This window comes from Xenopus laevis, chromosome 5L, assembly GCF_017654675.1.
Source record: "Xenopus laevis strain J_2021 chromosome 5L, Xenopus_laevis_v10.1, whole genome shotgun sequence".
Classification (NCBI taxonomy): domain Eukaryota; kingdom Metazoa; phylum Chordata; class Amphibia; order Anura; family Pipidae; genus Xenopus; species Xenopus laevis.
Window position 1 is genome coordinate 162,749,971 of NC_054379.1, and position 13,371 is coordinate 162,763,341.

Sequence of the window (13,371 nt, forward strand, 5' to 3'; positions counted from 1 at the left end):
TCAGAAAATCCAGCGTCTCGGACTTGTCGAGGTTGCATATAAGTCAATGGGAGAAGTCCCAATGATTTTCTGATGTACGCTGGGTTTCGTGCAATACCCTGAAGTTTTCTGAGTTTTCGGGTGAAAATTCAGGAAAAAAAAGTGAAAGTTGGGAAAATTGGATAGAAAAATCAAAAAAAATCGGGAAAATCAGATTTTTTACTTGCAAAGCAAATTTTACTGAAAGTACAATAAGAATTGAGCGTAAAAAACCTGAGTATATTTGATCGGAGTTTGTAGCAGAAAATATTGAGATAAATTTGGACCCCCTAAGTCTCTGGCCTGTTTAAGGTCCAGCCACACATTCATTATAGGGGAAACATCCCAGGACCTTTCCACTGTCATTAGAAACCCAATACCTTCCTATATCTTATAACTATATTTTATAACTATGTCTTATAAATATGTCTTATTAGCCCGTAGGAAACAAAAATGGTCGGTAGACCCAAGAAACAGCACCTGGAGTAAGGATGAGTCCAAATTTGGCCAGAAGTTGATGGAAAAGATGGGCTGGTCCAAAGGCAAGGTAGGTACCTCTTTATACTGGCAGAATATAAAAGCACAACTTAATGGGAATGGCTTTGTTTCAGCTTTATTCCATTACAGCCATTTGTCACACTCTGGTTTTGGATGTTGCACCCACGTTGGGGAGCAGCAGCTTTTTCAGGATGTGGGAATGAAAATAAATTAAAGGAAATCATTGAACATTGCTGGGATGATGTAGAGCAATAAAAGAATGGAGCCTTGGGCACAATGGGTGCTCATCCTATATTATAATTTTTCTCTTTTTCCTCCTGCAGGGTTTGGGGGCTAAGGAACAAGGGAGCACAGAGCACATCAAAGTGCAAGTAAAGAATAACAATCTAGGGCTAGGAGCCTCTCGCAATCACCAGGTAATGATTTGTCATCTCATTCTGGTCTATACACTCTCTCTACTCGTTGTGGGATATTGGCATAGTCACTATAACACTCACCCCAAATCTCCCCCTAACTGGCCTTCAGTCTGGGCCCCCTTAGCTCATAACAAGGTTACAGATATATAGAAACATTGGGGTAACAGTCACCCTGCTATAGTTCCAGGGGTACCCAGGGTACAAATAAGCACTCACCCCAAATCTCCCCCTAACTGGCCTTCAGACTGGACCCCCTTAGCTCATAACAAGGTTACAGATATATAGAAACATTGGGGTAACAGTCACCCTGCTATAGTTCCAGGGGTACCCAGGGTACAAGTAAGCACTGGCCCCAAATCTCACCCTAACTGACCTTCAGACTGGGCCCCCTTAGCTCATAACAAGGTTACAGATATATAGAAACATTGGGGTAACAGTCACCCTGCTATAGTTACAGGGGTACCCAGGGCACAAATAAACACTCACCCCAAATCTCCCCCTAACTGACCTCCAGACTGGGCCCCCCTTAGCTCATAACAAGGTTACAGATATATAGAAACATTGGGGTAACAGTCACCCTGCTATAGTTCCAGGGGTACCCAGGGTACAAATAAACACTCACCCCAAATCTCCCCCTAACTGACCTTCAGACTGGGCCCCCTTAGCTCATAACAAGGTTACAGATATATAGAAACTTTGCAGACAGTGGAATATACAAAGACAATAAAGAGAGAAATTACAGATCCATCAGATGATGCATCAGAGCTTTTAGATTTAATTTGCTCTTTAGAGAAGATTATTGATAAAGACATTGGTGAATGTCCTGATCTTGCTATAAATCTCTCACTCCAACTCTCAGGATAACTGGCTCGCCCATCAAGATGATTTTAACGAGCTTCTGGCGGAGCTGAATAACTGCCACGGGACAGCTGAATCTGGTAAGATATTGGCATGGGGCAACTTTGTGTTTATTTTGTGACATTTTCTGGGTTTTGTTTTAGACCTAGAAAGTATCTGTTCCTTGTGTTTTATCAGTGATGTAATTCCTCCTTCCATGTTTTAACCCTCTCTTTTGTTATTCAACCTTACTTAAATGGGCTGCTCACTTTTGAGTTAACTTGTAGTATGATGAGCCAATTTGCAATTGGTTTTCAATTTTTATTATTTGTCTTTTTTGAGTTAATTAGCTTTATTCAGCGGCTCTCCAGTTTGTAATGTTAGTCATCTGCTTGCTAGGGTCCAAATTCCCCTAGCAACCATGCACTGATTTGAATAAGAGACTGGAATATGAATAGGAGAGACCTGAATAGAAAGAGGAGTAATAACAATACATTTGTAGCCTTACAGAGAATTTCCTGTTTAGATGGGGTCAGTGACCCCCATTTGAAAGATGGAAAGAATCGGAAGAAAAAGGCAAATAATCCAAAAACTATGAATAATAAATAATGAAGACCAACTGAAAAGTTTCTAAGAACCAGCCATTCTATAACATACTTAAAGTTAACTTAAAGGTGAGCCACCCCTTTAATGCCATTTAAGTCAAAGAGGTAGTTTTAGTTGGTAGTGGTAATACGATGCAGATTTTTTTTTTGTTTTTTTTTTGGAGGTTTTTCTATTATTATGCAGTTTGTTCAGTTCAATTTCCGTTTGTACCAGGTTATTAGGGTCTGATTTGCCCTAGCAACCAGTCATTGGTTTCAATGAGAGACTGGAAAGTGAAGAGGAAAATCCTGAATACATATTGTTTGTATAAGCACCATTGTGTGACGCACAGCTTTACAGAGAAGGGGATACAAATATAAGATATAAAAGCTTATACAGGTATGGGACCTGTTATCCAGAGTGCTCAGGTCCTGGGGTTTTCTGGATAACAGATCTTTCTGTAATTTGGATGGTCATACCATAAGTCTACTGGAAAATTATGTAAACATTAAATAAACCCAATAGGCTGGTTTTGCTTCCAATAAGGATTAATTATATCTTAGTTGGGATCAAGTACAAGCTGTTTTATTATTGCAGAGAATAAAGTAATACATTTAAAAAATTTGGATTATTTGGATAAAATGGCGTTTATGGGAGATGGCCATCCCGCAATTCAAAACTTTCTGGATAATGGGTTTCCGGTAGTAATGTGCAGGTCGGGCTTTTCCCCGACCTGCACCCGCCCAAGCCTGACTTCCGGGTTCCATTTATAGAACTGCGCCCTGCCGATGACGTCACAAACGGGGCGGGCCGAACTGGCGCAGCGTCTATAAAAGAAGTCGGTGAAGGTTCAAAGAGCTCAACCTGCACCCGCCTGCCAACCCAAGGGTATCTGCCTGGCCTGCACATCACTAGCTTCCGGATAACGGATCCCTTACCTGTGTGTGTGTATTGAAAAAGAATCGCGGCACTCACAGGGTTTTAGTGAAAAAACAAAAAATGTTTTATTATTAAGCTTCAACGTTTCTATCCCCCCACAGGGATCTTCGTCAGGAGCAAAAACAAACAGAGTGCCGCAATTCTTTTTCACTGCTTATTTCCCATGCTGGCACCCAGGTATTGAATAGACGCACTGTTACAATTTCATATAAAGAGGCAACATGGACAAGAGCATACAATTTTAATAAGAAAATAAGTAGTGAGTAACAATCAAATTGTAGCCTCACAGCAATGGTTGATTGGCTGCAGTGGACAGAAAAAGGTCAATTATTTAAAAACTATTTTATAAAAAAAAAAAAAAATCCAGATGAATTAAGTATGGATGCACCGAATCCACTATTTTGGATTTGGCCGAATCCTTCGGGAAAGAGTCTGCTGAATACCGAATCTGAATCCTAATTTGCATAAGCAAATTAGGGTTAGTTTCGGCCGGGCAGAATTATTCCTGCCCGAATCCCGAATCGAATCCTGGATTTGGTGCATCCCTATTAAAAAGTTGCTAAAAACAGTAAATTCTATGTCATGCTATACGGTAATTTAAAAGTGAACAAACTCCTTTTATAAAAAAGGTTAGGCAATGTTTTGTCGCTAATATTTTAGATTCTGTTCCCGTTACCCGTACGTCTTAGTAAGTTTTGTGGTTAAACGCTAAAATTTCCAGTTCTGAATTAGGGAGATCTGTTTTTATCTGGTGACGTTTCAGAATCCCTCCTCTACTCTTATGTTTCATTAGAGCAATGGGGCAGGGGGTGAGACTTGCAGGCGGCAGCAAAGCGATGCTTATACTTGTCCCTGGACTCGACCCTGATACTCACAGGCCATTGCTCACAAATGCTCACTGCTGGGAGAGATCATTGCTGACCTACAATTGCACATACTATTTAAAGGAGAACTATACCCTAAAAATGCCAAATAATATATAGTGAACTTATTGCACGAGGCTAAAGTTTCAGCTTTTCAATAGCAGCAACGATCCAGGACTTCAAACTTGAACAGGCTGCATTTGTCCTGCAGAAATATTTAGCTCAGGGTGAAACGTCTGCGAGTATGAGCCCTTGACAATAAAATCCAGTCGTGCTGCATAGAAAAGAAAAGTTAATGTAATTTTTGCAGTGTTGCGGTTGGTCAAACGCTGATGTGAATTTTGCCCAAGATAATGTCAGATACAGGAACACCTGTAATAAGGTGTCAGTCCCATCTCCCTAGATGAACTTGAAATTGACTAAAGAATCCGGTGTAAAACAGAGCAGACTGTTTGTGTTGTGATCCTTTGCACATGAGACTGTCCACTAGGTGGCACCGGTGATTCACATGTAACTCCCCGCACCCTGGCACCTTCCTCACTGCAGTCTCCTGTCTGTCTGATAATGCTAATCAGCCCCCTGCGGCTTCCATGCACAACGTGAGCACTGCAAAGATGTCCGCGAAAGCCATAATTAAATTAGAAATTAGGTAAAAGATTGAATGTTGGAGACACAATTATAAAGGGTCCAATTCATGTGAATTTTTTTTAAAACTCCCATAAACTCGTAATTCGACCAATCTAAATGTATTAATAAAATCAAATTTTCTCAGCTCGGATGAATTTGATTAGAATTAGGAAAACTCAAATCAAATTTAAAAAAAACCCAAAAAACTGGAATGTCACGAAGGCTGCAAACATCACCAAAATGATCCCCGGACCTCTCCCGGTGACTTATACAACAATTTGGCAGGTTTAAGGTGGCGAATAGTCAAGTTTGAATTCTTAAAGGGCCACAGTATGATAAATCTTGCAATTGGAATTAAAACTTGAATCGAGTTTGGATAATTCACATTTCGAATTGTTCTGCAAGTATTCCTTAAAGAGGTTTTTCACCTTTGAGGTAACTATTTGTATGTTATAGAATGTCTGAATCAAAGCACCTTTGCAATTGGTCTTCATTATTTATATGTTATACTTTTTCCTTCTTCTGACTCTTTCCAGCTTTCAAAAATGGGGGTCAGTGACCCCATCTAAAAAACATATGCTCTGTAAGGCTACGAATGTATTGTTATTGTTACTTTTTATTACTCATCTTTCTATTCAGGCCTCTCCTATTCATATTCCAGTCTCTTATTCAAATCAATGCATGGTTGCTAGGGGAATTTGGACCCTAGCAACCAGATTGCTAAAATTGTGAGAGTCAAGCGTCCAGATAGCCTGAACACTCGCCCTACAACTCCCAGCAACCCAGTTCAGACCGCTATCAAGGGTACAGGTGATGGGTTAACACTTAACCCCTCCACCATAACTTAAAACATAGCTTTTAATAAGTTATTAGTTAAAAACCAAACACATCCATTTGCCACTTGTCCACCTTGGCAATTTTATTTGTATGTTTTTAAGGACACGGTCCGGCATTGATGTAATTTAATGCAGTGGGTTTGTTTGGTCGTGGGAAGTGTGGCACACAAAGGATGTGTAGCATCAGCTTATATTACAGCCAGGGAAGCTCATTTTCTGCTGGATAATTAGTGACGAGCCCTAAGCTTAGCTTCTCAACAGCCAATCAGAGCCCACTGAGCATGTGAGTGTCACAGACACTTTCCAAGATGGTGACCCCCTGTGACAAGTTTGAAGTCCTGGATCATTGCTGCTATTGACAAGCTGACACTTTAGCCTTGTGCAATAAGTTCACTATATAAAATATAAAATTTTTAGTCATATTCATTTTTAGGGTTTAGTTCTCCATTAAAGGTGAACAAACCCTTTAAATAGTCACAGTCCGTATAGTCTATATAGTGAGCATTTGTCAGTCCTTTTAAACAGCCAAATTGGCTTGGCGATACCCTTGTATAGTTAAAGGTTTCTGATCTGATAGAATGTTTCTAACATGTCTTAATTCTTCATTAGAGGAGTCTCCGGCCGACGAAGAGAAGAAATCATTTAGCCTGGAAGAGAAGTCGAAATCCTCTAAGAAGCGTGTGCATTACATGAAGTTTGCCAAAGGTGAGATCATCCTGCTTTGCTGGTGGTGCTTACTGGGAGTTGTAGTTCAGAAACAATGATGTTCTTCTGATACTTCTTACTCCAAACATGCTTTATCCTGCATTTCTCCTCCTTTCACTCTCATGCTTCATAAAACATTTTTCACTACCTCCCCCATCAAATCCCAGTTCTATACGAATCTCAGCCTCTTTTCTCTCCTCTCCTTCCCTCTCCACACATGAAGTTTATAAAGTACTCTGTTCAGCTATTCCACAAAACTCCTCTTTTTCATACAAACTAAGAACTTACAAATCCCGCTCTCACTTAGTCTATCTTTCCTTTCTATTACTGGCAGCTGGGGACATTTCCCCAAACCCTGGCCCTTACCCCATCCCAGTTATATCACGGCCACAAGCGCCTTCTCTCCGGTGCAAATTCAAACAGTACAGAACTCTTACTCCTATACCCAAAAACCCAGTTAATCTTTCCTGTGCTCTCTGGAATGCCAGATCTGTCTGCAACAAACTTACTGCTATACACGACCATTTCATTGCAAATTCCTTTAACCTACTCGCACTTACTGAAACCTGTCTCTTTCCGACTGACACTGCCTCACCTGCTGCCCTGTCCTATGGGGGCTACACCTTACTCATACTCCCAGACCTGGTAACACACCTGGAGGTAGGGTAGGTTTGCTTCTCTCTCCCCGCAGTACTTTTAAAGTTCTTCCACCTGTTCCCTCTCTATCATTCTCCTCATTTGAGAATCACTGCATAAAGCTGGCCATAGATGCAAAGATCCGATCGTACGAATCATCGTACAATCGGACTTTCCCATCTCCCGACCCGCCACTAACCATTCAGATCAAAGTCTTACCAGTCAGATTAGTAAAAGAACAGATCAGCAATGTTCTGCCCCTGACAGCAATCGTACGATATCTATGTCCAACCAAAGCTGGTGACAGTCTCCCACTGAAAATCGTACGATCAGCAATACACGCAGAGATATTATCGGCAGCCGACAGAAATTTTCTAACCTGTCCGATCGACCAAACGACCGATCTCCGCCGGACGAAAAATGTCGGGACTCTCCACACACGGTCCGAATATCGTACGAATCCTCGATTCGTACAATCAGATCTTTGCGTCTATGGCCAGCTTTAGGCTCTTTTCTCTTGTTTCACTCTGCATTGCTGTTATATATTGACCACCAGGTCCAACTGCACAATTTCTGGACAACTTTGCTGCCTGGCTTCCTTACTTTCTTTCATCTAACATCCCATCCATCATATTAGGTGATTTTAATATACCCGTTAACAACAGTAGCAACTCTTCTGTCTCTAAACTTCTTTCACTAACCTCCTCCCTAGGCTTATCTTTGTGCTCAGACTCCCCCTCTCACTCCAATGGTAATGCTCTGGATCTCATATTTACCAGACTCTGTTCAACCACCAATTTTACTAACTCCCCATTTCTCCTCTCTGATCACAATATGCTCACATTTCAACTCTCACTAACTCCCTCCTCACCCCCTGCTATTCCCCAAACACGTACTTACCGTGACTTGCAAGCTGTAGACGTGTCACATCTCTCTTCTTCCTTTGACTCTCTTCACTCTAATATCTCAGCCATCTCATGTCCTAATGTGGCTACCTCTGTCTACTATAGTACTCTCACCACTGCCCTAAATGAGCTTGCTCCTATAAAAACTAAACATTCTAGACCCAAACCACTTCAACCTTGACATACTGCTCATACAAAAGTGCTCCAAAGACACTCACGTGCACTTTAGCGTCGCTGGCGCAAACCCCGTTCAGAATCAGACTTTTGAAGCTACAAATCTGCCCTGCGCTCCTATAACACCAGCCTCTTCCAAGCCAAACAAACATACTTTACTTCACTCATTAACTCCCTTTCTAAAAAAACAGCAGAACTTTTCTCCACCTTTAACCCTCTCCTTTCCCCTTCTCCACCCCCTCCATGCACATCTGTCTCTGCTCAAGATATTGCTGAGCACTTCAAAAACAAAATTGACACTATCAGAAGGGACATTCCACTACTCAACCCCCCTAGACCTCCACCACCCTCCCTCCACACTCCCCAGTCTCTCCTGTGCTCCTTCACCCCTGTCACTGATGAGGAAGTCTCAAAGCTTCTGGCCTCTTCTCACCTTACCACCTGCCCGCTTGATCCAATTCCCTCAAAACTTCTCCGCAATACCAATCCTTGTCTAATCAAAGCCTTAACTCACCTATTTAATCTTTCACTCTCAAATGGACTGTTTCCTTCTCAACTAAAACATGCTCTTATCACCCCCGTTCTGAAAAAACCCTCTCTTGATCCCTCCAATCTTGACAACCTCCGACCTATCTCTCTGCTACCTTTCATCTCTAAACTACTTGAGCGCCTAGTCTACGACCGACTAACCTCATTCCTCTCTGACAATAACCTGCTGGACCCCCTACAATCTGGTTTTAAGCCACAACACTCCACGGAAACTGCCCTGACTCGACTAATGACCTTTTAACCGCTAAAGCCAACAATCATTTCTCACTACTAATACTGCTTGATCTCTCGGCTGCATTTGACACTGTAGATCACCCTCTCCTCCTCCAGTCCCTCCATTCGCTTGGCCTTCGTGACACAGCCCTGTCCTGGTTCTCTTCTTACATCACCAATTGTTCCTTCAGTGTCTCCTACAATGGAGTATCATCTTCTCCCCTACCTCTTTCTGTTGGGGTTCCTCAAGGCTCTGTCCTGGGACCATTACTATTCTCCCTCTATACTTCCTCAGCAAATTAATACACTCGTATGGTTTCCACTACCACCTCTATGCTGACGATACTCAGATCTATCTCTCATCTCCTGATCTCAACCCAGAACTCCTAACTCGCGTCTCCTCCTGCCTGTCTGCTATCTCTACCTGGATGTCGCAACGCTCCCTTAAATTAAACCTCTCTAAAACTGAAATGGTTCTCTTTCCTCCAACTAACACCAGTAGCATCCCCGAAGTATCCATCATAGTTAACAATTCCACTACAGGCCCGGACTGGCAATCTGTGGGTTCTGGCAAATGCCCGAGGGGCTGCTATAAGGTGCCATAGAAAATCAGTATTTAGTGGGCTGGTGGGGTCTGTTTGGGCCTCTGTGTGGGCTGGTTGGGCCTCTGTGTACCTGAAATGCCAGGGCCTGTTTTGACTCTCAGTCCAGCCCTGTTCCACTATCACCCCCTCTCCCCAGACCCGGTGCCTTGGGGTTATTCTAGATTCTGCCCTGTCATTCACTCCTCATATCCAGTCACTTATTAAATCATGTCACTTCCACCTATGGAACATATCCAAAATACCATCATTTATCACCCAAGATGCTGCCAAAATTCTTATTCACTCTCTCTCGTCATATCGCGTCTAGACTACTGTAACTCTCTTTTAATTGGCCTCCCCCTCCAGAGACTGTCACCTCTCCAGTCCATAATGAACACTGCTGCGAGGCTCATACACCTCAGCAACCGCTCCTCCTCTGCCTCGCCATTCTGTCAATCCCTGCACTGGCTTCCGTTACCTTTCAGAATCAAATTCAAATTAATGACCCTGACATTCAAAGCACTTCATAACTCTGCCCCACCCTACATCTCTGAACTCATCTCTATATACTCACCCAACTGCTTACTACTCTCCTCTACTGACCTGCTACTCAACTCTTCTCTCAATTACCTCCTCACATGCTCGCATTCAAGACTTTGCAAGGGCTGCACCCCTCCTCTGGAACTCTCTCCCAGGGTCTGTCCGACTTTCTCCCAACCTTTCTGCTTTCAACAAATCTCTTAAAACGTTCTTCTTTCGAGAAGCCTACCCTCACTCTGCTTAACTGCCAAACGCAACACCACATACAATACCACATTTCGCACCCACTTAATTCAATCTTGCCCACTCCCACACTTTAAGTATTACTCCCTTCCCTTTAGACTGTATGCCTATGCATAGGGCCTTCCTCACCTTTTGTACCGGTATTGATTGTGATGTATGTAACTCCATATGTTCTATGTATGTAATTCATGTGATTTAGTTGTATAATCACATTTACTTTACAGTGCTATGCAATATATTGGCTCTATATAAATACATAATAATAATAATAATAATAATAATAATAATAATAATAATAATAATAATACCTGATGGAGAACAGCTCCGGGCTGTAACTGGAATGGGGATAAATACAGAATGCGCTGGGATTTGTGCATAATCAGTGTGTGTAAATAAGAGCTAAAGGCATGAGTCCCACAGACTGGCAATCCTTGATTATCTTAAAGAAGACGTAAACCCTAAAAATGAACCCTAAAACATGCTCAGTGGGCTCTGATTGGCTATTGAGAAGCTAAGCTTAGGGCTCGTCACTAATTATCCAGCAGAAAATGAGCTTCCCTGGCTGTAATATAAGCTGATGCTACAGGTTTGCTGATTATTCAATTCTGATGCTAATTGCACTGGTTTCTGTGCTGCCATGTAGTAATTATGTGTATTAATTACTAATCAGCCTTATATTGTGACATTTCTATTCTATGTGTACTGTATATTGTGAGTGGCTCCCTAAGCTCAGTAAGTGACAGCAGCACAGAGCATGTGCAGTGAATCAGCAGAAAAGAAGATGGGGAGCTACTGGGGCATCTTTGGAGACACAGATCTTTACTGCTAAAGGGCTGTGGTTGCCTTGGGCTGGTACAGAAGCACAAAACATCATGTACAACATTTCTAGCTACTTTAGTTAGGCTTTAGTTCGCCTTTAAGAACATGGCAGGGGTATAGTTATTTAGGGGTAGATTATTCACTGTACTTTTCACGTATGTTTAGCCTGAGGTGTTTCTCTTAGCACAGAAGCAGCGATGCCGTTACACCCATGTCATTATTGCTGCTAACTTGCCCTTTACTGCCCTGCACTCGTCATAAAATAATTGCACCTTCAGTCGCTCTTGGTTGAATATCTCGACCCTGACTGGTTAAAAGAAATTCCTTTCCCACCTCAACACATCAGTTCTCGTTCTCCCTTCACAAATAAGAACATTTGGATCAATATTCTTGGAACCATGAATGCATCTATGGAATTACCCATTATGACTATTGGAGAGGGAATAGAGTAATGGCCTTATGGATAATGACTTCCTGTTATGCTGATATTTAAAGGGGAACTATGGCAAAAATGAAAATTTAATATAAGCTTCCTCATACTGAAATATCTGATAATCAATTAAATTTTCCTCATTGTTTCTGAAATAATCGTTCATCTTCACTATTCCTCTTTCAGCATCTGTTTCTCTTCATTCTGTCTTCATGCAGCATTTGGGTGTCGGATGAATGATCCAATATATTGTATAGGGGGGCTTCCTTTCCTAGCAGATGTATTAGAGCTCACTCAAATAACTGATTCCAGTACAAACAAAATCTAGCAAAATAACTGCCTTTTGCACAAATTCTGCATGTAGAGAGACATGATGTCTGGTGATTTAATAGAGTGAGCTCTAATACATCTTCTAGGCAAAAGGAGCCCCCCTATAAGATATATTGGATCATTCATCTGACGCCCAACTCCTGAATGAAGACAGAATGAAGAGAAACAGATACTGAGAGAGGAATAGTGATGATAAACTTGATTATTTCAGAAACAGTACAGCATTTTTAATTGATTGTATTTAGAAAGTTTTTTATTTCAGTATGTTACATTTTTATTTTCGCAATAGTTCCCCTTTAAATTGCCGTGTGGTGGCCATGTGCCCCTTGTAGACATCATGGAAAAAGTTTCTTTATGAGATGCCAATACTGACCTTGGATTGTTTTTAGACTCATTATAAACATTCCCAAACTTCCCCAACTTGGGTCCTGTGCCTTGCAATGCCGTTGAGGGTATAATTTGGGGAAGGTGCTGGTTTAATGATTGAGAAGGGGATGATATATAAGGAGAAGGTGGGCCAGGTGCAGGGGTGTAACTACAGAGGAAGCAGACTCTGTGGTTACAGGGGAGGGTGTAGAGGACCCACTGGAGCCCTTATTAATAAACGGGGAACTATCGTGAAAATGTAATGTAAGCTTCCTCATACTGAAATAAGAAACTTTCTAAATGCAATCGTCAGATATTCATTGACAGTTAGATCCAATATATCTTATAGGGGGGGCTCCTTTCCAAGCAGATGTATTAGAGCTCACTCAAATAACTTATTCCAGTACAAACAAAATCTAACAAAATAACTGCCTTTTGCATAAATTCTGCATGTAGAGAGACATGATGTCTAGTGATATTAATATAGAGTGAGCTAGAGTCCTGCGCGTAAACAATTTGTTAAACGCAACCCGTATACTTACCCGCTTGGACTCGCTACTCGACCAGACCCGCAAGTTTCTCCAATCTGCGACCTGCTGATCAGAAAAAAGGGAGTAAAACTCGCTATTGAAAAGATCTGCGACCCGTCCTGTGAATGTTTTACTGTATTACATTTTCATTTCTGCGTTCGTTCCCCCTTAATTTATATCTTAGTAGAACAGGCCAATTTATCAATATTTTGGGACCCTAAAAGGAATTTTCTGTGGGGCCCAGTAATATCTAGTTATACTACTGGCCAGGTAATAACAGGGAAGAATGAAGGGACATGGGGGGGGGGGGGGTTTATCATGAGCTGAAAGGGGTGTAACTTGATATGCAAATATTAGGAGGGGCAGTAACACATCAGACATGGAGTGGATAAAAGGAAGGGGTGTAGATGGTAAGTCTGCCAGTAAACCTCATTTACTAGTGAATCCTTGTCTTTTATTTTATAGCTCAATATATTTGATTTATATCAACGTTTATTAAACCGCATTGAAGGCATAAATGAATATTTCCTTTGATGTGTAAAATAATGCATTAAAGTTCCTGACTGTGAAATCTCGCCCTGGTACTGCTCTGCCTGTATCTGCTGATCATTGCTGGTGGCCAGTGGCTATTGGAGCTGCTGTACAGTCTGTGGTTGGAAAATGGAGGTTATTGGTGAGTGGGTGACAAGTGATGGGTTGGGTGGGGTGAGATGCTCAATGCTTATTGG

The 13,371-nt window shown here is 41.7% G+C and overlaps 1 protein-coding gene across 2 annotated transcripts in view; it reads left to right on the forward strand.

Annotated features, from left to right (window-relative positions):
• pinx1.L (PIN2 (TERF1) interacting telomerase inhibitor 1 L homeolog) overlaps nucleotides 1–13,371 on the forward strand; it is a 90,260-nt gene that overhangs the window by 996 nt on the left and 75,893 nt on the right. For both annotated transcript variants that reach the window (XM_041562201.1, NM_001092897.1), the window contains 4 exon segments: nucleotides 456–565; nucleotides 840–932; nucleotides 1,792–1,870; nucleotides 6,229–6,324. In XM_041562201.1, coding sequence (XP_041418135.1) covers nucleotides 536–565; nucleotides 840–932; nucleotides 1,792–1,870; nucleotides 6,229–6,324 — 298 coding nt within the window. In that variant the 5' untranslated portion in view covers nucleotides 456–535.